The sequence below is a fragment of the Sminthopsis crassicaudata genome, chromosome 1 (assembly GCF_048593235.1).
Source record: "Sminthopsis crassicaudata isolate SCR6 chromosome 1, ASM4859323v1, whole genome shotgun sequence".
Classification (NCBI taxonomy): Eukaryota; Metazoa; Chordata; class Mammalia; order Dasyuromorphia; family Dasyuridae; genus Sminthopsis; species Sminthopsis crassicaudata.
The window spans coordinates 524964309-524990041 of NC_133617.1; the positions used below are offsets into that span (position 1 = coordinate 524964309).

The 25733-nt window shown below is 35.0% G+C and overlaps 1 protein-coding gene across 3 annotated transcripts in view; it reads left to right on the top strand.

Moving 5' to 3' along the window:
* The window catches only part of GLIPR2 (GLI pathogenesis related 2), a 65010-nt gene that overhangs the window by 33383 nt on the left and 5894 nt on the right, over nucleotides 1-25733 (top strand). For 2 of the 3 annotated variants that reach the window (XM_074281743.1, XM_074281745.1), the window contains exons 2-4: nucleotides 925-1033; nucleotides 1352-1455; nucleotides 17078-17155. In XM_074281743.1, the coding sequence (XP_074137844.1) occupies nucleotides 925-1033; nucleotides 1352-1455; nucleotides 17078-17155 (291 nt within the window). Of the gene's footprint in view, nucleotides 1-924; nucleotides 1034-1351; nucleotides 1456-17077; nucleotides 17219-25733 lie in introns of all 3 variants that reach the window. The other variant, XM_074281744.1, reaches the window with a different exon arrangement.

The following is a 25733-nucleotide window of genomic DNA, read 5'->3' on the forward strand; positions in this document are numbered from 1 at the left end:
TAGGATTTGTTAGCTAATAGTTTTTGATATTCTCTCCTTTTTTTCTTCTTTGTCTCTGGAGATTTAATCAGCCATACCTTGTTATAACAAGTTTATTTTTATTGTTTATTATACTATTATATATTGTTTATTGTTATGACCTATTAGATTCACACATTATCTCTTGTTTTGTGAAGTTTATGTTAAATGAAAGTTAGGGAGACAATCACAATAGCTTAGAGACCCCAATTAGGAAAGTTCCTAACAATTAGCCAGAAGTTTGGCTTTGTGCTGTGTTTTAAATTTAGATTTATTGTTAGCTTAACCCTTTTACTCTTTATGTTTGAGGCAAAATTCAGGTTGCTGAGCAACATACTTTACTAACATTTGGTAAAGAATTAAGAAAGAGCATTGTATGGTGTCTATAAGTGGACAGAGTATTGTATATTGTGTATAAAAGGCACCATGAGGGTAAGTTGGAGAAAGAGCAGACCTTTTCTTTGAACTTCTCCCATCCTTTAAAAAATAGTAAAACTGATGGCTTTAGACTAAATTTAATGTTCTGAGATGCTTGTAGGAGCTGATGATCTTGTCAAACAGCTCTTCCTTTTTCCTTTTTCCTGTAGCTCCTTTGCCAGTGATTCTTTCCTTCTTTGCTCATTAAATCCTCAGCAAGGCTAGAGAAGTTGACTGTGTTGTTGCTGTTGCTCATCTCTTGAGATACCCCCTTCCTTTTCTCTTGGTTTGTCCTTTCAAACTCTTTATTTCTTAAAGAACTTCAGAGCTGAACTAGCTTATTGTTCTCTAGCTCAAAGATTGTGTAATAATCCCAAAACAAATTAATTGTACCTCTGAAGTACAAATCCTAAAATGCTACTGGTATTTCTTTTTACTATTTTGTTAACAGTATTTAATGGAATGCTTCATTGTTTTGAATTGTTTCAGCTTCAAAGCAGTTTTCTTCAGATATCTTAAGAGCTCACAATGACTATAGACGGAAACATGGCTGCCCCCCATTAAAACTCGACAATAAATTGAACCGTGAGGCACAACAGTGAGTCGGTTTTTAACAATTAGCGATTCTGAAATACTCTTGTCTGCCTTTGTGAAAATACTTAGCATCTAAAGTATCCTTGTGATTATGTTGTCTGAGAATCTGAATAATATTTCCTGTTATAACGCTCTTAGTGTCATTTTAACATTAGGGAAGCAGTTTGGGGTTTTTTGTTTGTTTTTTAAGAAATTGGATTTTGTGACAATGCATTTTCAAGGTTTAGGCATAAGCATGCTTTATGGAAGGGGGAATTTGGAAGTTTGATTAAGGTTCATTTCTGCTTATAATTTTAGTAAATGCTCTGAGTTTCTTTGCTAGGTATGCAGATGCACTGGCTACTACAAAGGTTCTCAAACATAGCTCAGAATCCAGTAGGGGAAATTGTGGAGAAAATCTAGCATGGGCTTCCTATGATCAACCAGGTATGTTTGGTTCTTTCATACTCTCCTGTCAGAATTGCTACATTCTAAATTCATATCTCTCAAATTTACTTACTTCACTTTTTTCTGCACTGTAGGAAAAATTTTAAAGTTCTGATTTTTTCCCCCTAAAAGTTGATTTGTTCCTGAATTTTGTTTGTTTTTTGATAATGCCTCTTTGGACTGAATTTGAACGTGTTCTATTTTTTATCTATTTATGTACACTTGGAACCACAATCTAACTCATGGTATAAAAATGAAAAACTTTTTTTTTTCTTTCCTCTCATATGATTTTTCTACTCTATATATCTGCCTCTCATTTCCATTTCCAAATCCTATACCTTAAATTGCATTCCTAAAGCATAGTTAGCTCTGTTACCCATTCCTGCATTTGTTAAACCCATTCCTGCATTTGTTAAACCCATTCCTGCATTTGTTAAACTGAGAGTATCACATAAAATGCATTTGTTACATAAAAGTGTTATTTAGACTTATCTATTTTTTATCTGCTGTGTGGAACTGAATTGGGACTACTCTCAATCATACTATTAAGTACCATTAGTATTTTGTAAACTGGGATATTTTAGTAAGAAATTACTTCATTAGGGAAAAGAACACTTTTTCCTCTTTCAGTCACCAAACTCAAAGATATTTGAAATCAAAAAGTTATTATAGGACACCTAATTACACTCAACAAAATAGGATGTTCATTGGGTTTATTGAGTTATGTTTTCTTTTATTTTAAAATTTATTGCCTCAGTTTGAGAGGTTTTTGCCCTATCCGTTTTTCTTTGGGAAGGCACTTTGTTGTTAAATTGGCTTGCATATGTATACATATTTGTAGTCCAGGTTTCTCTGGCAATGTCCAATTCTGGCATAGGGATGCCCTTAGAAGCCTTTTGACCATGCCCTGTTTGCCTAATGTGGAGCCTATTATATCAACTACCAGGTAAGTGGGTGGGGTTGGGGATAGCCTACCTGTAATTGGCCACTTGCATCTTTAAAACTGGATTGACTGAGTCTTTCACATTTTTGGACTGCCCTTTTTTGTGACTTTATCTGCTCTGTCCAGCATTTGAAGCTATGAATTAAGCTGAAAGGGTAAGAAAAATCTTTTCCCCTGCTCTCTTCTTGTTATTCCTGACTCCAAGAAATGGCCCTGGAAGCATTTGTTTCAGATTTTGGAAGTAATCACCAGCCACAGACCTGGGAATCTGAGCCATAGTAACCTTAATACCTAGAACCAAGATTACAGACTAGATGGTGCAAGCAATCAGTCTGACATGGAAGCACAGAGAAACCAGTTTTGGGACTGGAGCCTACGGGCAATTTTGGATTTGGAATTGAGACTGTCCTGTGGGAAAAAAAAACTATGCTGAAAATCCAATCCTACTTCATCTTTGTACCATTTTTATGTTACTTGTACTATGTCCAGTCCTGGGCCCTCCACTCCAACCTAAAACTCTTAAGGCCCTTCTAAGAGCAACAATGAACTCCCAAAAAGAATGGGAAAAGGAGCTTCTGGAAACACTTGAAGAAATCCATCAAATTAAGGCTTAAGAAGGAAGTGAATCTGGTATAAATGATAAATATCTGTGGCATGTATGGGAGACAATCAGTAATTACTGCTACTGCTGCACTCTGTTTACAAAACACTGTAAAAGAGAGGTTCCTTTTGAAAATTTTTTCTCTTATTTTTTGCTCAAATACATATAAAAATGCTTAACATTTGTGTTTTTAAATTTTGAATTTCAAATTCTCTTTCCCCCTCCTAATTCATGCAAAACATATTTCTTTATTTGCCATTTTGCAAAAGAAAACAAAGACCAGAAGAATAAAAAACAACCAAAAAAGAATTTTTTTTAAAAAAAAGTATCCTTCGATCTGCATTCTTTCTTTGGAAGTAAATAGCATTTTTTCATCATGAATCATTTGGAACTATCTTGGAATTTTGTATTGCTGAGAATAGCTAAGTCATTCATAGTTGATCATCAGACAATATTGTTATTACTGTGTACGTGTTTTCTTGGTTCTTCATACTTCATTTTGTACCAGTTCATAGAAGTTTTCCCAGGTTTTTCTAAGAGCATACTGCTCGTAATTTCTTATAGCACAATAATATTCCGTCACAATCATACCACAGCTATTCCCCAATTGATGAGCATTTCTTGAGTTTCCAATTCTTTGCCACAAAAAGAACTACTAGAAATATTTTGTACATATAGGTCCTTTTCCTTTTTTTTTTGAAAAAAAATCTCTTTGGGATTTAGATCTAGTAGTGATATTGCTGGGTAAAAAAAAATGTGCACAGTTTTATAGCCTTTTGGGTATAGAGTTCCAAATTATTCTCCAAAATAGTTGGCAAACTCACAGCTTCACCAGGAGTACATGAATGTCTCTATTTTTCCCACCCCTTCCAACATTTGTCATTTTCTTGATATTCCCTTATATTAGGCAGTCTGATAGAGGCTTTCCTTTCCAAGTCTTTCCTTCAGATGTGACTCTTTGCTACCAGCATTTCCACCTCAAGAAAGAAAAGTTTCCTTGAGACAAATGGAAAATGAGAGTAGCAGGAAGAAAGTTTTTTTCTTACCAAACCTTTGTCTCCTTTACAATGCTCATTCCTGTATACTTTGAGAGCCAGATTCACTTGATTTATTTATTTACAGCTTTGGGGGCAGTTACATTTGTTTCATTTCTAACCTCCAGTTGGGACACTTCAACAATTTTGAAAGAGTTTCCTCTTTGTGTAGCCAAATGTAACTTCCTTCTCAATTGCCCTTGAGCAAACAAAATACATTGAGCCTGTTAATTTTATTTTAATACCAGCCTCTAGATATCAGAGGAAAGAAAGAGAACAAGTATTCTATAGAGCCTACTAAGTGCCACATACTAAGTGCCAAGTACTTAGTGCAAGTACCTTTTATAAATATCTCATATGGTGGCCACAACCTGGGAGGTAGGTACTGTTATTATCTGTATTTTATTATCTGTATTCTACAGTTGAGGAAACTGAGGCAAATGGAGGTTAAGTAACTTGCTTGGGGCTCATAAATGTCTGAGGCTGGCGGTCTTTGTAACTCCAGGTCCAATCTTCCATTGAGTGTTCCACTGGCTGCCTGACCAGGTGAAGAACAATCTAGTATATAAACTTTAGAGAAACAAATAAGCTTAAAAACAAATACATACTCTCCCTAAGAAGGAGAACGGATTTTAACCATTTAATATTTCCCAGCAAAAAGAACAGCTGCTGTCTTGACTCTGGTGTTTATAGGGGATCCTATATGTCACACTTTCAGGGGCATAGGTAACAGAGGTAGCATCAGTACTCAATTCAGGAACTCCTGTATCTGGGTCTTCAGCAAGAGGAGGAAGAGCTGATGACCCCCCCAAGTTCTAGTTACTCCCATGCTCGAGACACTTGGGCACAGACACATTAGCAGAGGAAACAACCATTGGCAGCCCCCTGGCCTCCACATTCTGTCATGAATCCAGTATCTTTCATTCATTGCGGTAGCAAAACACCTCAGGCTTCTTGACTGTCCCTCAGCTCTCTTGTACATGCTTATTTATTACCTTGTGGGAGATTTTAGCTACTTCCTCCAAAGTGGATGAAGAAAAAGGCTTCCTTTTCATGGCACTGTCTCACAGGGGTATATGAGGTATTCCAGGAGGACTAGCACCTCTGGTATGAGGGCTTGTGGAAGCCTTTTCAGGCTCTTCATCCACCTTTCCTGTCCACCAGGCACCGAATTCTCACCTGTGGCTTCAAGAAGTTGTAGCAGGTGCATCAGGGGACCCTCACAAATTAACCCTCACAAACTATCTCAGCAGACAAACTAAGCCAGAGAGAAGGCAACCAAACTGGCTTCAAACCTGTTGGTGAGTTAGGGCCATGTTGACCCTAAGCATGGATGATTTCCCCTTGGCAGAAAGGACAGATGGAAATTATTTGTTCCAACAGTGATTAAAAGCTGCTGCAGCAGGTTCTAAGGAGCACTTAGGGCTTGGCCAGACATCAAACGTATCAAGATCATCCACTGCATCCCAGGCCATTGCCAGTCATCCTTACTTTGTCTTGCCACTGGACATCAAGGGTGATGACTTTGTACAACTTTACCTCACTTAAATCTACTTCACATACCAACCAAGACATCCTCCCTGAGGTCATTGGTCCTCTTCAAAAACAAAAGAAAAACAACGTCCTAACCCCAGGGAACTCAGGACCTCAAGTGGACAGCCTTTGGGTACTTCTTATCCCTGGAACAGATATTTTGCTTGCCTTTACTAAATCAGCCAAAATACAAGTGGCACCTGGAATTAGAAATCACAACATCAAAATAAAGACCCACTCTTAAGAGAACAAGGATAATTATCCAGACATTCCAAGTGGGATCTCAGAATGCAATTCACAGGAAGTATATATCAACAGTATATATAATATAGTCCTATTGACACTTTAGTAATAGTAGTACATGCATATCCAAAGGACACAAGCATAACAGCAAAACAAAAGTAAAGCAATATTATTATCAATAGATCTATAAAGTAATAGCATATGCAAAAAACAGCAGGATTTATAACAATAGTAAGTAACAAAATTATGAATATTTAATGCATCTACAATGTATGCATATGACATAAAGTAAATAACATGAACAAGTAAATAAACAGAAGCACATTCAAAACATGAAATAATTAGAATGTAGTTGACATGTATTTACATGTAAGGTACACATTACAGAGGAAGATATCAAAACTGTCATCTGACTACATGTTTCTATAATTTGCTCCATAAAAAATATTAATCTGGTCACTGTCAAAGAAATATAGTTCTCCTCTTACCCATCATCTGCTGTGCTTTTCACAACTCTGCATGAAGTAGGAGGGCACAGGCTACCAGTGCTATATTATTATGTGTCTTTACTCTAGGAGTCCTTTTGGCTGAAGTTCTTGATAGAAAAAGTATTCCCTCTGGGTTCTGTTTTCTCCCCTCATTTAAACTAGTGGTTGAGTGACAGTATATCAAGCCTTCCTTACTTGAAATATTTATTTCTGAGCAATTTTTTTTTGGATCAAAAATCCTGCATAGCTAGAAGAATTTTTTTTCCTGCTTAAAAGTTCACCAGGGATAAGGGCCCCATCAGTCTTTATTGGCTTATAAAAGAGTTTTACCAGTCACATACAGGAAATAAGTGGTCACAGTGAACTGTCTATATATGACCCCTACCAGTCTCTGAGGGACAACTAGGAGGCACAGTGAATAAAGTGCCAGGTCTAAAGTCAGGAAGGTTCCTCTTCTTGGTGACCCTGGTGAGTCACTTAATCTTGTTTGCCTCAATTTTCTCATCTCTTAAATGAGCTGGAGTAGGAAATGACAGACTTTTCTAGGATTTCTGCCAAAAAAAAAAAAAAACTCAAAAGGGGTCATGAAGAGTTGGACATGATAAAACAACAGTCTCGCAGCCTAATTTGTTAACTGGAAAGTTGCCCACTGTTGGAGGAGGGCCTTACCCTCTTAATTCAAGTTCATATTGGGAATATAATGAGACACTCTCAAGCCTTTGAAAAATTAACAGAAGGGGGCTTCTTTTGCTCTAACACAGTAAGGATAGAATAGCCCTTAGAATCTTGGAATATTGCTACTCTGTGTCCCCATATGGAAAGGAGCTAAGGCAGGTCACATACCTTGAAGGATACAATGACTATAGGCTTCAGTAATCCATCAAAAGAGCTCCCACCTGCCTGTCTCTTTGTCGTATTAAGCCTGTAGGTGACCGGTAAAGCTTGGCAAAACTAATCAGGTCCAGGTTTATCTTTGTCTCCCTTTATGGATATCATTCCTAAGGATTAGATTAGGAGAAGGGTCATTGTCTTCCCCAGGTTGGGAGGGGAAGGAGGTTGTGTCAAGAATTACTGCTTAGTTTTAGTCCTCTCACTAGTCTAGAGCTACAGAAATACTTGAGGTTTTGTAAGCATTCCTGATAGGTGAACTCAGAGTTTTTCTTTAGAGCTGGCAGGGATTCAGATGTGGGGTCCCTGCTCCTTTTCCTTCAAACAATTCACGTTATTCCTGTCAGGTGTTTGCTAGCCTTGTAGAAGGATCATAAGAACAAAGATTTAGAGTAGGAAGAAGACTCATGGAGTTCAACTCTTATCATTTTATTCATGAGGAAACCAAGGCCCCAAATAGTTTAAATGAATTGGCCAAAGCCACACAGACCATCTGAGTCCAGAACCAGGGTATTTTTCCTCTGTCTTTCCACTGCCTCTTGATTCAGGCCTTTACTAAGTCTTTCCTAGGAAGGTGAATGTCCTTTCCTGAGAAAGTGCCTGCTTGGGGTGGATCTATTGAGGCTTGTTTCAGATCACTTCTAGGCATCCAGCTCTCACCTGATGGCCATGTAAACTGACTCTCTCTCTCGTAGGAGACCTAGTTTCTGGTCTTATAGGAGGTCCTCTTCATGACCTAGGGAAACTAGTCCTCCCTCTTTTGCAATATCCTCAATTTCATACCGACAGTCTATTCAAAAAAATCAGGGTATTAATGTGACAAGATGGATAGAGTGCAAAGAGTAGAGATAGGAAAATATCACTTTCTGAGTTCAAATCTGGTCTCAGAAATTTACTATATGTGTGATCCTGGGCAAATCACTTAATCCTATTTGCTTCAGTTTCCTTATCAGATTAATTGGAGAAGGAAATGGCAAAACACTCCAATGTTTGCAAGAAAATAACAAATGGGATCACAAAGGATCCCTCAAAAGACAGTACTCTGCAACATAATATTTGCGTTTTCAAAATGTTGATTTATAATAATATCAAACATGGTCATCTTTCTGAGTTCAAATGTAGCCTCAGACATTTAAATACTCTTTGACTTAGTACCATTAAACTTATTTTAAATTTTTTATAATTTTCATTTCTAAGATTCTTTGTTATTTCATTTTCCTCTTATGCTCTAAGTTTTTAGTTATATTGAACTCACTAACTAAACTGTTATTAGGAAGATTGTGGGCTGTTGTATCTGGCTTGTTGCTTGCTGAATTTGACATAATTTTGTTACTTTTATTTCCTTTTTAAGCTGTTTTATTTACTTTCTTTCTCACTGACATTGACAATTTTATTACATCACAGTTTGAACTCTTATTCTAGTTTGTTTTTTTTTTAATATTTTGCTGTTATTTTTGTTCTGTATTTGGGTTTTCAGGCTCCATGTAGTTGCCTCAAATACATAGGTTGTACTATTTTCCCCCATGTTATATTTGCATATCTATTTTTTCCCCTGAAGGGTTATCCTTAGTCTTTCTGGATAAGTTGTTCAATCCCCTTCCATCTGTGGGCTGAGGCAACTGATTCAGTTGATCTTGAAACCTGTTAGTGATTTACTGTGATATGATCTATGCTGACTGCAGGCTGTACTGCATTGTGCTCAATTCTTACTTGAGGGTGAGAGGCCTTTCTTGTCTACCCTCTGAGTTTTGGTCTGGAAAATTATTTCACTTGGTTCCTTTTATGGTTTCTGCCACTCCAGAATTCATTTTAAGAAATTTTAAATTGTTTGGAGAGGAATTTGGAAGCACTCAGTCAAGTCCCCAACTTTTCTCAACTATTGTGGCTCTGCCCTCCAATTCTATTTTTTTAAGTTGTTTTCTTTAGTATTTTTTTGCCTCTTTTACCAAAGCTATTAATATTCTTTTCATAATTTTCTCATATCAGTCATTTCCCCCCTAATTTTTCCTTTGACGTTCTTATCTTTTTCTTTAACTCTTCCAGGAATTCTAGTTGGGCTTGAGTTCACTTTACATTTTTCTTTGTATATAGCTGTTTTCACATTGTTGTCTTCTGAATTTGTGCCTTAGTCTTCCCATCACTATAGTAGCTTTTTATAGTCAAATTATTTTTGTTGTTATTGTTTGTTTTTTCTAGCCTATTCCCTGACTTTGAACTTTATATTGAAGTTGGACTCTTTGTTAACTGAGGGTGGAAATGCACAATGCCAAGCTTCAGGATTTTTTGTGCTTCCTTTTTCAGAGCTAGTTCTAAAGATCTGCAATTTTTTGATGCTTCTTAGTGTGGTCCTAGGAAAGATATGGTTACTACTCTTCTGGTCTGCTCTATGGTCTTTACCCAGGAAGGGCTCTTGTTTCCCTGCAGCCACAATCACTAGTGCCTTGGAACTGTGACCATGGTCTCTGCTCCTTTTGACCAACTCCCAGCACTCCTTTCTGCCATGAAACTGTGACCCAGAATTGTAAAAAGACATAGAGTTGCCAATCAATGCCAGCTGGACCCAATGACAGCAAAGGGTCTCTATAATCTTTTTCTGATGGGTTGTTCAACCCCATACTGTCTCTGGGCTGAGAGTTTTCAAAACTGCTGCTTCCTCAGCTGTGGTGGCTGTTTCTGCCAACCTCCTAAATTGTCTTAGGCCAGGAAAATGATGCACCTTAACCTTTTCCTGCCTCTGCCACTCAACAATTTTATTTAAGCCTTTATTTTGAGTTATTTGGAAAGGAATGTTGAGAGAATTCACCTGGGTTGCCTTTAACCCACTATCTTGGCTCTCTGTTTCATTTTTTTTTAAAGTAGTGTCAGTGCCTTTTACTTTTGTAACCCAGTCATTATCAGATACATCCCTCTCCAATCCAGCTAGCCTTCCTTTGTAACAGAACTTTTTTTTTTTTTAAACTCAGTCTTCTTCTACTTCTCCTTCTACTGATCTCATGTATCTGTAAGTCAATTCAGTCTATCTATCTTCATGTTAAAGTCCAAGGAGCATCTCATTTGCAAAAACTATAGAGTTAGTTTTCAGTTATCAGTGATAATGAATAAAAAATAAAAATAGGGAACTGAAATCCACTGATAATTTAAAATATAATTTTAACCAATATGTTAACAAATGGATATATTCCACAAGTGTTCTATTTTATTCAGCAGTTTTCAAATTGCTCCTTGACTTAATCTTTTCAAAACTTCTAATAGTTTTTTAAAGTTTTATCTCTTTATATGCTTTTATTTATTATCTAATAAGAATAAGTATTGATGAGTAAAAGAATAGAATTCCTGGTAGGAGACATTAAATCAAGGAATAATCGTGAATTGATTAAAAAATGAAGAACTGGTTTCCAGAAAATTAAAAGACCAATTCACAGTTATTAGAAAAATTATAAAAGGAACAAAAGTCAGGATTGGAAGGAGTTTATAGATCTAGTCTTACATCATTCCTGCAGTGCATACAGGCCACTTTTTCTATATTTTCTGGCTTCATCCCACTTCACCAGTTCTCCAGAGTCCTTACTTAGATCAGTTCCACCTGAAATTGCTGGTCCTTACATCCTATCTAGAATCCCCCATACTTCACTTACTCCTGCCTGCTGTGAGGTGACCCTCCTAGACTTAAAAAGAATCAGAAATCCACCTGCTACCATGTTGGATGGTGAGGAATGGCCTCTAATTCCCTCCTTCTGATAATAGGTCTCTCTCCAACCACTGATATACCTGGACTTAATAGCATACACCCATCCTGTCATACTCTCTCTATCCCAGTGATTCTGAATCCCATTCCTCAGTACCACCAACCTCTGATATCATTGTACAAATCCCATTGCCCACCCCCTACTGCCTACTCCTTTTTTTTCATCCCCTTCAACCATATTCCCAAAATGTTTTATTCCAAATCTATCTCCCCCTTCCACTGTACTCTCTGGAATATCTGTTCCATAGCTAACAAACTTGCTTTCATATTATACCTTTCTTTTTTGACTCTCTCCATCTCCTGGCTCTCACTGACACTTGGTTCCCACTTGTTAACAAGACCCCCTGACTACCCTTTTCATTACTGGTTGTAATTTCATTCATAGATCTTGACTTAACTGGTTAAGGCAGGGAGTCAGAATATTCCTTGCTTCCCCATTACTTCTAGACTTTCCCAAAACCATCATTACTCACTTAATTGCTCCATTCAGTCCATATGTATCACCCATTCAAGATACTGGTTGCTGCTATGTAATGAATCCCAAAGCACTCTTTCTCTCTTCCTCAGTGATTTCAGTACCTAGCTCAGTCTTTCTATCCATATCATCTTCTGTCCTCATTTTAAGGAATCTCATCATTCATAGTGATAGTTCCTCAAACCCTGATTTTCTCATTATCCGATGATATTGCCCATTTCCCATGCATGATCTCCACTTCAAATGAGATACTTAATATTGCCATCACTTAAATGTGTTCTACTTCTCTTTTCACTTAAAAATTCTCATTTTTGATCACAATATTTTATTATACCACCTTTCTCTCTGCTTTGATGATACCTAACTCTTCTCCTTATCTTCAATCTAACCACCAATCTAACCTCTAAATCTCTAGTCAGTTCTTTCCCCAATTCATTGCCTTTGCCCTGAATCAGTCCAATTCTACATTATCCTTTATAAACTAATATCTTCCCCCTTTATCCTTTCTTTGCTTATGATTTGCTAAGTCCCAACCTTGTGTGACTCCCACCATTTAACATTAATGATACAACATTTAACACTTCTATTTATGTATACTTGAATGGAGTTAAAGAAACTCCTGAAACTATATTCATGGAGTATACTTCAATTTTATATTACATAATTTTAACTGAATCCTTGCTGCAGCAAGGCAATGCAACACTTCCTGCAGCAAGGCAATGCAACACTTACTTCCCTAATCAATTCACCATCCCATTTAGCACAGAATAGATTTCAAACATTTGCATCCCTCCTCAATCTTCACTGCTTGTCAGCAGAAGACTTTTTGACTTATACTTCATCAAAAAATCTGAAATCATTCTCCAAAACCACCTTTCTTCTCCCCATTTCACATCCCTCAGATGGCCTTCATGCTATCTCCTTCCTCATCACTATCTCATAGGGAAAAAAGTGACCCTTTTACTTTTTGCCAGACAGCCTGCTTCATTCATCCCATTCCTTGCCAGCATATTACTCCCTTTTATCATCCCTACTTTTCCATTCATTTTACGTCTCCCTATCTACTCACTGTTACTCTGGTGCCTATAAATCTTCCTGTGACTTGCTAATTTTTTTATATTCTTTTTCAGCTAAACTTTTTGGGAAAATCATCAATAATCATTCCCTCCAGTTCCACTTCTCTTAATCTCTTCTATACTCATTGCAGTCTGGCTTTTGACCTCATTTGACTGAAACTGTTTTCTACAGAGGAGTTAGCAATAATATCATAATTGATAAATATAATGGCTTTATAATATCTTCAATTTTTTTGTTTACTTTTTTCTTTCTCCTGGATCTAAATGGGTTCATAATTTAGAAATAAGAGGTGATACTATAAAGTAAATTAGTAGAGCAAGACATAGTCTTATCTGTCAGATATGTGAAGAAGGGAGGTATTTATGGCCAAAGAAGAACTAGAGAACATTATGAAATGTAAAATGGATAATTTTGATTACATTAAATTTAAAAGATTTTATACAAACAAAATCAATGAGCCAGAAAGCTGGGGTGGGGAGGAGAGAATTTTATAAAGGCCTCATTTTAAAATATATAAGAGAATTGACTCAAATTTATAAGAATATAAGTCATTCCCTAGTTGATAAATGGTCAAAGGATGTGAACAATTTTCAGATGAAGAAATTAAAGCCATATATAGTTATATGGGAAAATTTTCTAAATCATTATTATTTAGAGAAATGTAAATTAAAATAATTTTGAGATGTCATTTTACACTAAATGATAGAATAGAAAATTGACAAAATGTTGGAGGGTATGTGGGAAAACTGGGACACTAATGCTTTGTGAAATGATCCAGCCATTCTGGAAAGCAATTTGGAACTATATCCAAACTGTGCATACCCTTTGATCCAACAGTGTCTCCACTGGGTCTGTATCCCAGATCATAAAAGAGGGAAAAGGATATACATAGACAAAAAATGTTTGTAGCAGCCCTTTTTATAGTGGCAAGGAATTGGAAATTGAGTAGATGGCATCTCAGCTGGGGAGTGGCTGAATAAGTTATGCTATATGAATATAATGAAATATTGTTCTACAAAAAATGATGAGCAAGCAGAATTCAGAAAAGCCTGGAAAGACTTAAATGAACTGATGCTAAGTGAGCAGAGCCAAGGGAACATTGTACACAGTAACAAGATTATGTCATGATCAACTATGATGAACTTGGCTTTTTTCACCAATGAGGTGATTCAAGGTAATACTAATAGTGTTCAATCAGAGAACGAACTATGGAGACTGAACATGGATCAAAGCATGTCACCTTTTTGTAGTTGTTTGTTTGCATGGTTTTTTCCATGTGCAAAAAATTTTTCCCTTTTGACCTGATTTTTTTGCACAGAATGATGAATATGGAAACATGTTTAGAAGAACTACACATGTTTAACCTATATTGGATTACTTGCTGTCTTAGGGGGAAGAGAAGGCAAAAAATTTGGAACACTAGGTTTTGCAAAGGTGAATGTTGAAAACTATATTTGCATGTTTTTAGAAAAATAAAATTCTATTAAAATTTTTAAAAAGAGGAAAACTGATCCTGTATATGGGATTCTTTGGTAAGATACCTTGCTGACTTATCCTTAATTATAATGCCAGCTGAAAAAGTGTGGTAAGGTAAGGAGAAGTGGTCAGGTGGAGCAGTGTAGATGTAAATTGCCAGTAGCTTTGTCATGAGGGAATGAACCTAGATTTACTGTTCAAATGATGTAATAATGGAAATGTTAAATAGAAATATAAAAGGGAAGAATTGTTCGATGTGATCTGTTAGACAGTTTAGTGGCTTCATGATTTGCATATTTAAGGTTCTTAAAGAAAAATGCATTTTCCTCTTTTGGCTGTATAACAAGCTGTTTTAATCCACGGTTGTGCCTTGTAGTTCCATTAAAATTGTATTCTTTGATCCATCAATAAATACTTGTAGTTAAAACAAAAATTTAAAATACTATTAAAAAAAGAAATTTTAATGGAACTAGCTTAGAGGAGGGGGAAAAAAACGAAAGAATAAATAGCTTAAAATAAACCCAAATAATGGAATCCTTGAAAAATATAATGGCGCAAACAGAAGTCAGCGAATGTATAGAACAACAAAAAATATTAGAACAAGATCAAAATATGGGGGGAAATAGAAGAAAATATAAACTATATACTATCAAAAACAATTGACCTGGAAACAAAAAAGAAATAGTTTAAGAATCTTTGGACTCTCTGAAAAGCATGAACAAACTAAAAATTCTAGATGCTGCATTTCAAGAAATAATAAAATAAATTACCAGTATCTATAAATATCAGAGTAAAACTGGGTGGGGGGGGGGGGAGTAATTTCCTGGTTTTCAGTTTTTAAAGTTCATTGGAGGAAGAAATCATCTCTTGAGGGAAATTCCACAATGAAAAGACCTAGGAATATCATAGACAAAACCCTGGGCTTCTATGGCAGATTTAAAAAAAAAAAAGTACTCCAAGCAGAAAAAGAGAGTTAAATTATCCAAAAAAAAAAAAAAAAAAAATCATAGGATTATATAAAAAGCACTATGTTAAGCTGTAAAGATACAAAGGAAAGTAAAGTTTTTTCTCATTTTAACATTTATTTTCCCCAGTTACATGCAAAACAAATTATTTTGCATTTGTTTTTAAAATTTTGAGTTCCAGATTCTCCCCCTTATTCCCTGAATTCCCCGCCACATTGAGAAAGCATATGTCAAGTTGTGCAAAACTTAAGTTTCTTTTCTCAAGGATCTTAGAATCTAATAGCATAACAATTAAGTACACACAAGATTTGTCCAAGATAAAGGATAAATTAATGCAAAATTGAAAATACCCAGATTATCAGAACAAGAAATAGAGAATTTAAATAGTTTGGCTTCAAAAAAGAAATTGAACAAAAAATCTATGACCAATGAATTTTATCAAGTATTCAAAGGACAATTCCAATTATTACATAAATTGTTTGAAAAAAAAAAATAGAAAAGAAAGGCATCTTACTAAACCCTTCCATAAGACAAATGTGACCTAATTGCCCTTTCCATGAGACAAATGTGACCTAATTATTTAATTCAGGGAGAGTGAAAGTGGAGGGGAGGGAACTAACTTAATATCTAATATTTCTGTAAAAGTGTTTGTAAAGAAGCTATAGCAGCATATTTTAAAGTTGATACAGGATTTATACCAGAAATGCTGAGCTATTTAGTGTTAGAAAAACTTCTAACATAATAGATCTTATTCATATCAGAAAAAATAAAAATTATATAATTATACAAAAATGTAGAAAAGTTTTTGAAATAAATTAAAATACTCTTTTACCCCTTTAAAACATTTTTGAAAAAAAAACACAAGAATAAATTACCATTCCTTAATATTGATAAATAGCTACTAAACCAAGAGCTAAAATTATCTATAACGAGGAAATAATAAAGCCTTTCTAACAATAAAGGGAGTAAAACAAAACTGTTTGTCAACACCATTTGACTTCGTCCTAGAAATTCTACATTGAATAAATAAGCATATAAAAAAGACAACAGCATGAGCTCTTTATGTAGATAATAAAATAGTTTACTTAGAGAATCTAAAGCCAATTTAAAAAATTAATTGAAACAATTAACTTCAGTAAGAAAGGAATTAAAGGATATAAAGAAGCAGTTCCCCCCCAAAAAAAGAATATAGTTATCAATAATTACATGAAAAATTTCACAGTTCAATACCTGTAAGATAAATACAAATTAAAGCATCCAAGATTCTATGTCTCACTTTTTAAACTGGCAAAAGGAAAATAGCAATTGCTGTACTGTGTCAGTACTGTGTCACACTAATGCACTGTTCCAGGAACTGCAAAATGTTTTAACCATTTAACTATACTTTGAAAGTTATTAAACTGTACCTACCATTTGTTCCAGACATATAAGCACTCCCCAAATTAGTCAAAGGAAGATGTAAAAGGGTCTATATTTACAAAAATATTTGTAGCAGCACTTAATAAATAAAAAGTGCCCATCAACAAGAGATTAACTAAACAATTTATCATACATGAATATAATGGAATATTGCTACCCTATATTAGAAGTGATAAAAAGGATAAATTCAGATACACCTGGGAAGCGTTCTGTGAACTAATGCCAAATGAAGTGAAAAGAACCAAGAGAAAGCAACCTACGATGTCTATGCATTATTTTTTAAAATGTAGCTTTGAAAAACTTAAAAACTATGATCAATAAAATGATTATTCATGACTAGAAATTTCATAATAAATTATGCCTTCTCACTGATTAGCATGGAAGTAATGAGCTAAAGTTGCAGAATGATACATAAATTTTCATATATGGACAAGATACTGGAAAGAAAATATCTTCCTTTTTTTGAAAAAAAAATAAAGTGTTTTTACAAATTATCAGGATATTCTATGACTAGCAATTCTATGTTTGAAATTTCTTTTGTACTGTCAATGGTTTGTTTTTTGTTTTTTGTTTTTGCTGAGGCAATTGGGGGTAAGTGACACACATCTAGGAATTATTAAGTATCTGAGGCCAGATTTGAATTCAGGTCCTCCTGACTTCAAGACCAGTGTTCTATCCACTGTGCCATGTAGCTGTCCTTGTATTTTGACAGGATCATCTCTTTTTTTTCTGTAGGACAAGATGTCTCTGACAGATGGTATAGTGAAATGAGAAATTATGATTTTAAGAGTCCAGGATTCACCCCAGAATCAGGTGAGTATTTTTTGTCATGATTTTATTCTCTAAAGTACAAGGTTTTGTTTTTGTTTTCTTTCAGTTATGAAGATAGGAAATCTATTCAGTTAACATTTCCAAGATTACACTTCTCGTTTTTCCTTTTTTTCAATTGGATTTTTGACTAAAACGTTTTGGTTCCTTACAGAGCTACAGGTTTTCAAACAATCTGTGATAATCTCATACATAGTAGTGGTTTTTTAAACACACATATTTACACAAACACACAATTTTGTCCATCACATATACAGTATAATCTTCCCTTGAAATCTTATGCTATACCAAGTATCATAAGACTTGACAATTGAAGAAGTTATACTGGGAAAGTTCATAGATCAATTTTTAATTACTAATGTATTATTATTTCTCTCTTTCTGTTAAAGTGATAGATGAAAGTTCTGTTTCATATGACTTATACTAATGAAGAGAATTCATAAATGCTACTTTTTGTTGGACTAGAAAGATTAGTCCAAGAAAAGAAAGACGAGTTATATCCATACATGAGATGTTAGAAGTATCAGCACCAGAGGAAAAGAAGGGTCTAATTCAACTGTTATCTGAACAGGAGTCCCCTTTACCAAAGTTCTGCCCATCAATTATCCAAGCCTCTGTTTAAAGAATTCCATTGATAGATAATCTATTACCTCCAAAGGCAGCTTATTTCACTTTTACACAGCTTTACTTGTTGGAAAATTTTTCTTTTTTATCAAGCCTAAGCTATTTCTCTGTAACATCCATCCATTATGTCTATTTTTTTTATTTTTTTTTATTTTTACAGCTAAGCAGAGTCTTTTACATGATAGTCTTTTCATGTACTTGAAGACAGCTGTCCTATTCCACCTAAATATAATTCAATTCAGTAACATTTATTAAATACCTCCTATGTGCCAGGTATCTTTTGGATAATTGCTTTGTCATGATTGAGAGGGCTTGTGTAGCTCAATGAAAATGTGCTATGCTAAGCAGGTTTGCTTAAGTCAGATGAGTCATCCTGTGTGTGAGTGAACTTTAAAAGATGGGATTGGGTGAATTTAATTCAGGTGATAATTACATATAGTACTGTAGGCAAGAATCTCATAGTTAGTCAAGTAGTCCTCATAAGCAACAAAGGGTGAGAAAAAACAGTACTGGAATATAATGTCAAAAATGACATTTCTTGTTCAAATCCAATGCAAACCATTCAAAATTGGCAATGCCAGAAGCCAAAGTTGATCAGTTCTATAAAGACCTACCACATCATCTAGAAATAACAACCTCCCAAGAAGTCATATTCATCATCAGGAATTGGTATGTTAAAGTAGGAAATCAAAAGATAATAGGAATAACAAGTTTGATCTTGGAGTAAACATGAAATAGAGTAGATACTAATAGAGTTTTGCCAAGATAACTCACTGGTAATAACACACACATATTTTCAACAATCCAAAAGGTGACTCGACACATGGACATCATCAGATAGACAATATGGAAATCAAATTGATTACACATTTTGCAAGCAAACGTGGAGAATCTGTATATAGTTAATTAAAACAAGACCTAGAGCTGACTATGACTCAGCTTGTAAGCTTCTTTATTTTGCAAAATTTAGATTTAAAATGAAGGAAATAAGGAAAACCATCAGAGTATATACATATAACCTAAATAACATCCCTTATGAATAGGAAATAGAGATGTACAGATTTAAGGGATTAGATCTGGTAGATAGAGGGCCTGAAGAACTGTCTATAAACAAAAGTTTGCAACATTGTACAGGAGGCAAAAACAAACATTCCAAAGGAAAAAAAAAAAAAACAAGAAAACAAAATTGCTATCAAATAAGGTTTTACAAATAGCTAAGGACAAAAAAAGGAAAGGGAAAGATATTATACTAAAGGCAGAATTCCAAAGAAAAGCAAGGAGAAATAAGGTTTTCTTAAGTAAACAATGCAAAGAAATAAAACAACAGAATGGGAAAAACAAGAATTTCTTGAAGAAAATCAGATATATCAAGGGAAAGTTTCATGCAAAAATGGATGTCATAAAAGACAAAAATCTCAGATTTAACAGAATTAGAAGAGATTAAGAAGTAGTGTCAAGAATAAATAGAACTATATAAGAAACATCTTCTCACCACTGATAACCACTGTGATGTTGTTGCTCTTTAAAAACAGACATCCTATAGAATGAAGTCAAGTGGGCCTTAAAAAACATTGTTATCAATAAGGTCAGTGGAAGTGCCTGAATTTCAGTTGAGCTATTTAAAATTTTAAAATACTGTTTAATTGCTCTGCTCAGTGTACCACCAAATTTGGAAAAATCAAGAATGGTCCTGGGATTGGAAAAGATAAGTTTACATATCTATCCTAAAGAAAGACAATGCTAAGGAACATTCAGGTTTCCACACGGTTGTGCTCGTTTCATACATCTGCAAAGTTATGCTTAAGATTCTGCAAACTGGGCTTCAGAGATATATAAAACGAGTTATTAGAAAAAGAGACTTATTTTCAAAGAGACAAAGACCAAATTGCCAACATTCACTGGATTATGGCTAAAGCAAAGGAATTCAAGAAAAATATCTAAACTAAAGTCTTTGCCTGGATGATCACTATAAAATGAGTGGCAAGTCCTCTAAGAGATAGAAGTACCAGATCATCTTATTTGTCTCCTAGGAACCCATATTAAGGGGAAGAAGCAACAGTTCAAATTGAATATGGAACAAACTGATTGGTTTAAGATTGGAAAAGAAGTATGACAAACCTGTACATTGTCACCTTATTTACTTAACTTACATGCTGAATTCATCATGCACAATGTTAGGCTGAATGAGTCAAAAGTTGGAATTAATCTGCTGGGGAAAAAAAAAAAAACTTGAATAATCTCAAATATGCAGATGATAACCACCCTGATGGCAGAAAGTGAAGAAAGAGGAATTAAATCTCTTGATAAAGAGAAAATATAAATGCTGTATATTAAAAAAAAAAAACCCTAATATGTTGGCAACTGGTACTACATAGCAAGTAAAAAGAGGGAGAAGAAATGAAAACAGGGTCAAATTTTATTCTTGGACTCAAAGATCATTGTAATTGGTGACTATAGCCATGAAATTAAAAAACACTTGCTACTTGGAAGTAAAGCTATGACAAACCAGGACAGCATACTAAAAATTAGAGACATTATCACTTTGCCAAAATTCCTGTAAACAAAATGAGAGCTGTACTATAAGGAAAACTGAGTGCTGCGGAATCAATGCTTTTTAATTGTGGTACTGGAGAAGACTTTTGAGAGTCTCTTGGACAGAAGAGATCAAATCAGTCAGTATTTAAATTAATTTAGATTGTTCATTAGAGGGACAAATACTAAAGCTGAAGTTTAAATCTCTTGGCCACATAATATAAGCAGATAGGACTTACTGGAAAAGACTCTGATGCTGGAAAAAAAATGAAGGCATAAAGAGAAGGGGACAGCAGAAGATGAGATGAAAGCAATGAATATGACCTTGAGAAAACTTAGGGAAAGAGTGGAGGCCAGATGAGCCTGGCCCTCCATGGTTTGTAGACTCATAAAGAGTTGGACATATCAGAACAACAGTATAGGCTAGGCATTGTGTTAAGCACTCAGAATACAAATAAAAATAAAAAGAGAGTGCCCAAGCTCAGTGAACTTACAATCCAATGGGGGAAGACAACACAGAAAAGAAAACTGAAAAGGGAGTAGGAAGGAGTAAGAAAACTAGGGAGTACTTAGCTCTAAGACATGTTGTTCCCAAAGAGTAGAGTGGAACAGAGCAATGCATGGAAAAATGGAATTATCAGGAACATTATGAGCCCTTATAAAAAGAAGAAAGCATTCAGAGGAGTTTAATATCATGTCCTCCAGTTAGAGGGGAGAGACAACTGAACCTGAGTTGGAAAAGTATAGTTTCAAAATGTGATTCAAAATCATGTCATGTCTAAACACCCCAAGTATCTAGAAATAATCTGAGGAGAGCACAAATGCAAGATGATCTTCCTTTTCATTTGGCATTTTCTTTCCATACAACCTAAGATTTCATTAGTGTTGACAGCTATTGTGTTAGATTTTTCACTCATAGTAAATTGATAGTTCTTTGTAATCTCAAATTTTTCAAACAAACTTATGTAGAAATTTATCCTTGTGAAGTTTTTTTTAATAAACCCAAGTATAGGACTATGTTTACCTTTAATCAAATTTCATCTTACTATTAAGATTTGGCCCATCATTCTAGCCTATTAAAATCTTTGTGGGTCCTGATTTTGTCTTCCAACATGTTAGGTGTTTCATGGAACTCAGAGCTTCTAGCTTCATATTCAGATTTGATAAGCATGCTTTCATCCTAGTCACTGATAAAAATGTTGAAGAATGGATCCTTGGAGCATTCCTCTAGAGACCTCCTTTCAAGAATTAGTCCTATCATTGAACTACTTTGAATTCACATAACTGTATCATCATTTATTCCATGTTTTTCTGTCTTACCCACAAGAATATGATAGACTTAGATGCTTTGCTGAAATGTAAGTATACCATGTATATAGCATTCCTGATCTCTGATTAGATTGCTGATCTGGTAAACTTTTAAAAAAAGAAAATAAGTTTAGTGTAGAATGACCAATTTTCTATAAAGTTTAGTCATCAGTTTTTCCCCTTAATAAATGCTTACAAAGCTTTCTTATATTTTGTCTTGTTATATAATCAAACTCACTAGCCAATCTGTATATTTTTATTCCATGAAAATGTGTACTCTGTTAGTTTGTCTGATTTAAAAATTTTTTTCTCTTAAAAAAAAGTTTTGTATACAATTTTACATCTGCTCCAGAAAAAGAAATCAGAGGTTTTTTTCTACTAAGTTTTTCATGCTTATAATTCAGTAAGACATTTTCTAGTACCATTCTATTTTCTGATTGATCTGAAGCTGTTTTTCATAATAGTTTTCAAATAGATTTCAAACTGATAAACACTACCTGCCTCTGTTGCACTGAACAACCCAAGACTCTTCAGGGCTAACTATTGCATCTAGTTCCACCAGAGTTCTGTAAAAAACAAAAAAACAACTTTCTCTTCCCTACCAAACCTAACTTCCTGAGCACTGAAATCATACAACAGAGGAAGTTCCCAAACCTTACACCTGTATGGTAGTATTCTTTATAAGAAAGATAGGAAATGTTCAGTTAGAAGGAAAGTATATGCAAAGTATTGTGACAATATTTAAGATTTCCACACTTCAAAATTCCAGCTGTAGACCTCAAGTTCCTGCTTCAGCATGACCCCAAAGAATTAGAGATTGGAATCTCAGACAAATAATACTTAATGCCCAGATGCCCACTTGTCCTGTCCACTAGCAGTTGTCACCAAATACTACTAGATCAGCTGTGCAAGAGGAAATGTACAAAAGCACTTGAATTGGGAGTCAAGTCCTAGCCCAACAACCATTTAGCTCTGTGATCTTGAAGAAATAAATTATATACTCAAGGCCTCAATTTTCTCACTTTTAAAATGAGGGACCTAGATTAGGTATTCTCTTAAGATCTTTATTCAACTAAATAATTCATTCTTGGATATCATAGCTACCTTCTGGTTAGTCTCCCAATTTTAAGTTTCTTTCTATTCTACTATAACTTCCTCTCAGCTGCCAAACTCTTATTTGGCATTTAAAGCTTTTCACAGTCTGACCTTTTCCTATTTTTGCAGATTTCCCCAGACTATACTCCCCTCCATGTTTTAATCTGTTTATACTGGCCTTCTTGCTATTCCTCATCTATAATACTCCATCTCGTATTTTCCTTTTTCCTGAGTATCCAATAGATTATTCTCCTTCCTCATCTGTCCTCCTTGACTGGCTTCCTTTAAGACTCATCTAGATTCTACCTTTTGCAAAATACCCTTTTCTCCTTACCTATTTAATTCAGTAACTTTTCCTATTTTGAAGTCTACTCAAATTAGTTATAGGACCCCAACTCTGTCTTTTCTCAAAAAAATTCTCAAAAATTCAACACCTGGCTAACATCTTCCCACTACTTCAGGCTAGCACAGTCCCTGGTGCAATTAGTGTTACACAACAAATGCTTATTGACTGACTTAACTGACTGCCTAGGGAAGTTTAATATGCATGAAGATGCCTCATTAAGCTCCCCAATCTCCTATTTCCTTCTTCTTAAGTCCCATTATCTATTCCTTCATTCTACCTCAGCCATAAAATCCCTACTCAGGATTTTCTCAAATTATTATATCTGCTCTGACTTTCTTTCCTTTCCAACCTCAACCCAGTAGTCAGGCACTGTCTAACTCACATATTGCCCTCTACCTTTGAATCTCTAGCTTCTCTTCTCTTGGCAAACATCAGTTCTGTTTTACATCCACCTATGTCGCCAGAGTTCATTACAAATAAATGTCCAACTGGACCTTTTTTGCATCAAGGCAGTCCTGTTATTTGTCTCTAATTGATTGATTCCCTATATTACTACACACAATGGTTCTAAACTTTTCCACTCCTCAAGTTTCATACAACAACTCTTTATCAGATCTTTCTGTCAGTTGAGGACTTTGCTTCTTACTTTATCAAAAAATTGAGTCCATTCTTTTCCTCTCAAAACTTATCATTCTCTTCCATTAGAATCAGTCTAATCCAGTGAAATATATAGTTTTACCTCTTCCAAAAGAGTTTTCCAGCTCATGTTAAAAATGCAGACACTACAAGGAAATTTCTGTAGTAGTTCTTGCCTCATCCCATATTGATTATTAGTTTCAGATCTTCATAGCAGTAGAGGAAGAAATGGGAACCAAAATTAAACAAAATCAAATAGAGAAAGTAGAAAAATTAAGGAAAATGTTGTTGGGTTTTTTTGTTCTCAAAGAGGACTATGACATCAGGGAACTGAAGCCATGACATGCAAATTAATTGGATTTAAGTGAGACTGAGCAAAGTCTTTTTCCCCTCCGGAGCCATCTAGGTCAAGTGGCCAGATAAGGATGACTAGAAATGGCCCCCAGAGAAAATATTGCCAACATAGCAGATTTTGTCTGCATCCCCATTTTCTTTTCTTTCAACCTTATTCATCTTGCCTCCCTTTGCTAACATAGTACTCTTCCTTCCTATTTCTCCTACTTGTTTGACAACTCTTTGGTTTTCTCCAAGTCTTTATTCACTTCTTTGGTAAACTCATCCATTCCCAAAGGTTCATCTCAAACTAAACATGCCCCAAATTGAACAAATTGTTTTCCCCACAAATCATCCTGTCTCCAAACTTAGCTTTTCCTGTTAAGAGTAACACCATTCTTCTAGTAGTATAACTTTATGATTTCAGAGCTCTCTCATTCCCAATAGCCATTTAGTGATGTGTTGTCCATTTTAAAATCATATTTCTCCTATTCCTCTTTCTTTCTTTCTTTCCCACACATAGCTACTACCCTAAGTAGGTCCTCATCCCATCATTTGAACCATTGTTACAGCCTCCTCATTGGTCCTTATATGTATAATCTCCCTTCTCAAGTCTAATATCCATACAACTGCTATAGCCATCTTAATAAATTACAGAACTAACTGCATTTCCCCTATCAAAAAAAAAAAAAAAAAAAAAAAAAAAAAAAAAAAAACCTTTAGGAGAATCTTGTTGATTCAAATAATATACAATCTTCAGCCTAGCTACAGTTTAGTTTTATACCCCACCTTTACATCCTTGTGAGCTCCCCTTCACATAGTGTTGCAAATAAATAACATTACTGCTGTTTCTTCTGTTCATCCAGTTCTCTCCACAAACTCACACAAGCCACCATCATATGTGGAATGGACCTGTGCCTCTCTTAACCTTTCCAAGTCCATATTTTCCCTCAAAACTTAATTCAGGATCCAGTAGTTAGAATTTTTGGCTTCTTCAAATTGCTTCTCATTTCCTTATGTACTTCTCTCTCTTTCCGTCCTTCTCTCTCTCTCTCTCTCTCTCTCTCTCTCTCTCTGTATATATATATATATAATATATCTCAATAAAAGAGTAAGTTCCTTGATAGACTATTTTAATTTGTTCTTTGTATCTTCAGCATCTAGAGAAGTTACATGTCTATAATAAGTGCTTAATAAATGCTTATTGAATTAAATCTTACATCTCTCCACACTCTTATTTATATTCCTTCATTCCGCTACCATATTTTCCTAAAGAACTGGTTTGATACTGTCGGCACCAACCCTGCATCCCTTCAGTAAATTCCAGTGGACTCCTATTCCCTTTAAGAAAAAATCTGACTTTTCTTTCCTTGCCAGTTTTCCTATACAGTTTTCCTCTACTCACTCTGTGATCTAGCTATACTAGTTATACTTGCTGTTCAGCACCCATCATGGCTATTTCCCATCTCCATGCCTTTGCATTGATTGTTCCCCATTTTCAGAATGACCTTTCTCTCATCACTTCCTTTTCAAATCCCTAGTTCCCTTCAAGACTCAGTTCAATAACCAATATCTACATGAAACCTTCACCAATTCCTCAAGCAATTAGCACTCTCCCTCTCAAAACTACTTTATACTTAATTTGTATGGAACAGTCAGTACTGCTGCTGAGTCCAAAGGGAATGGTCA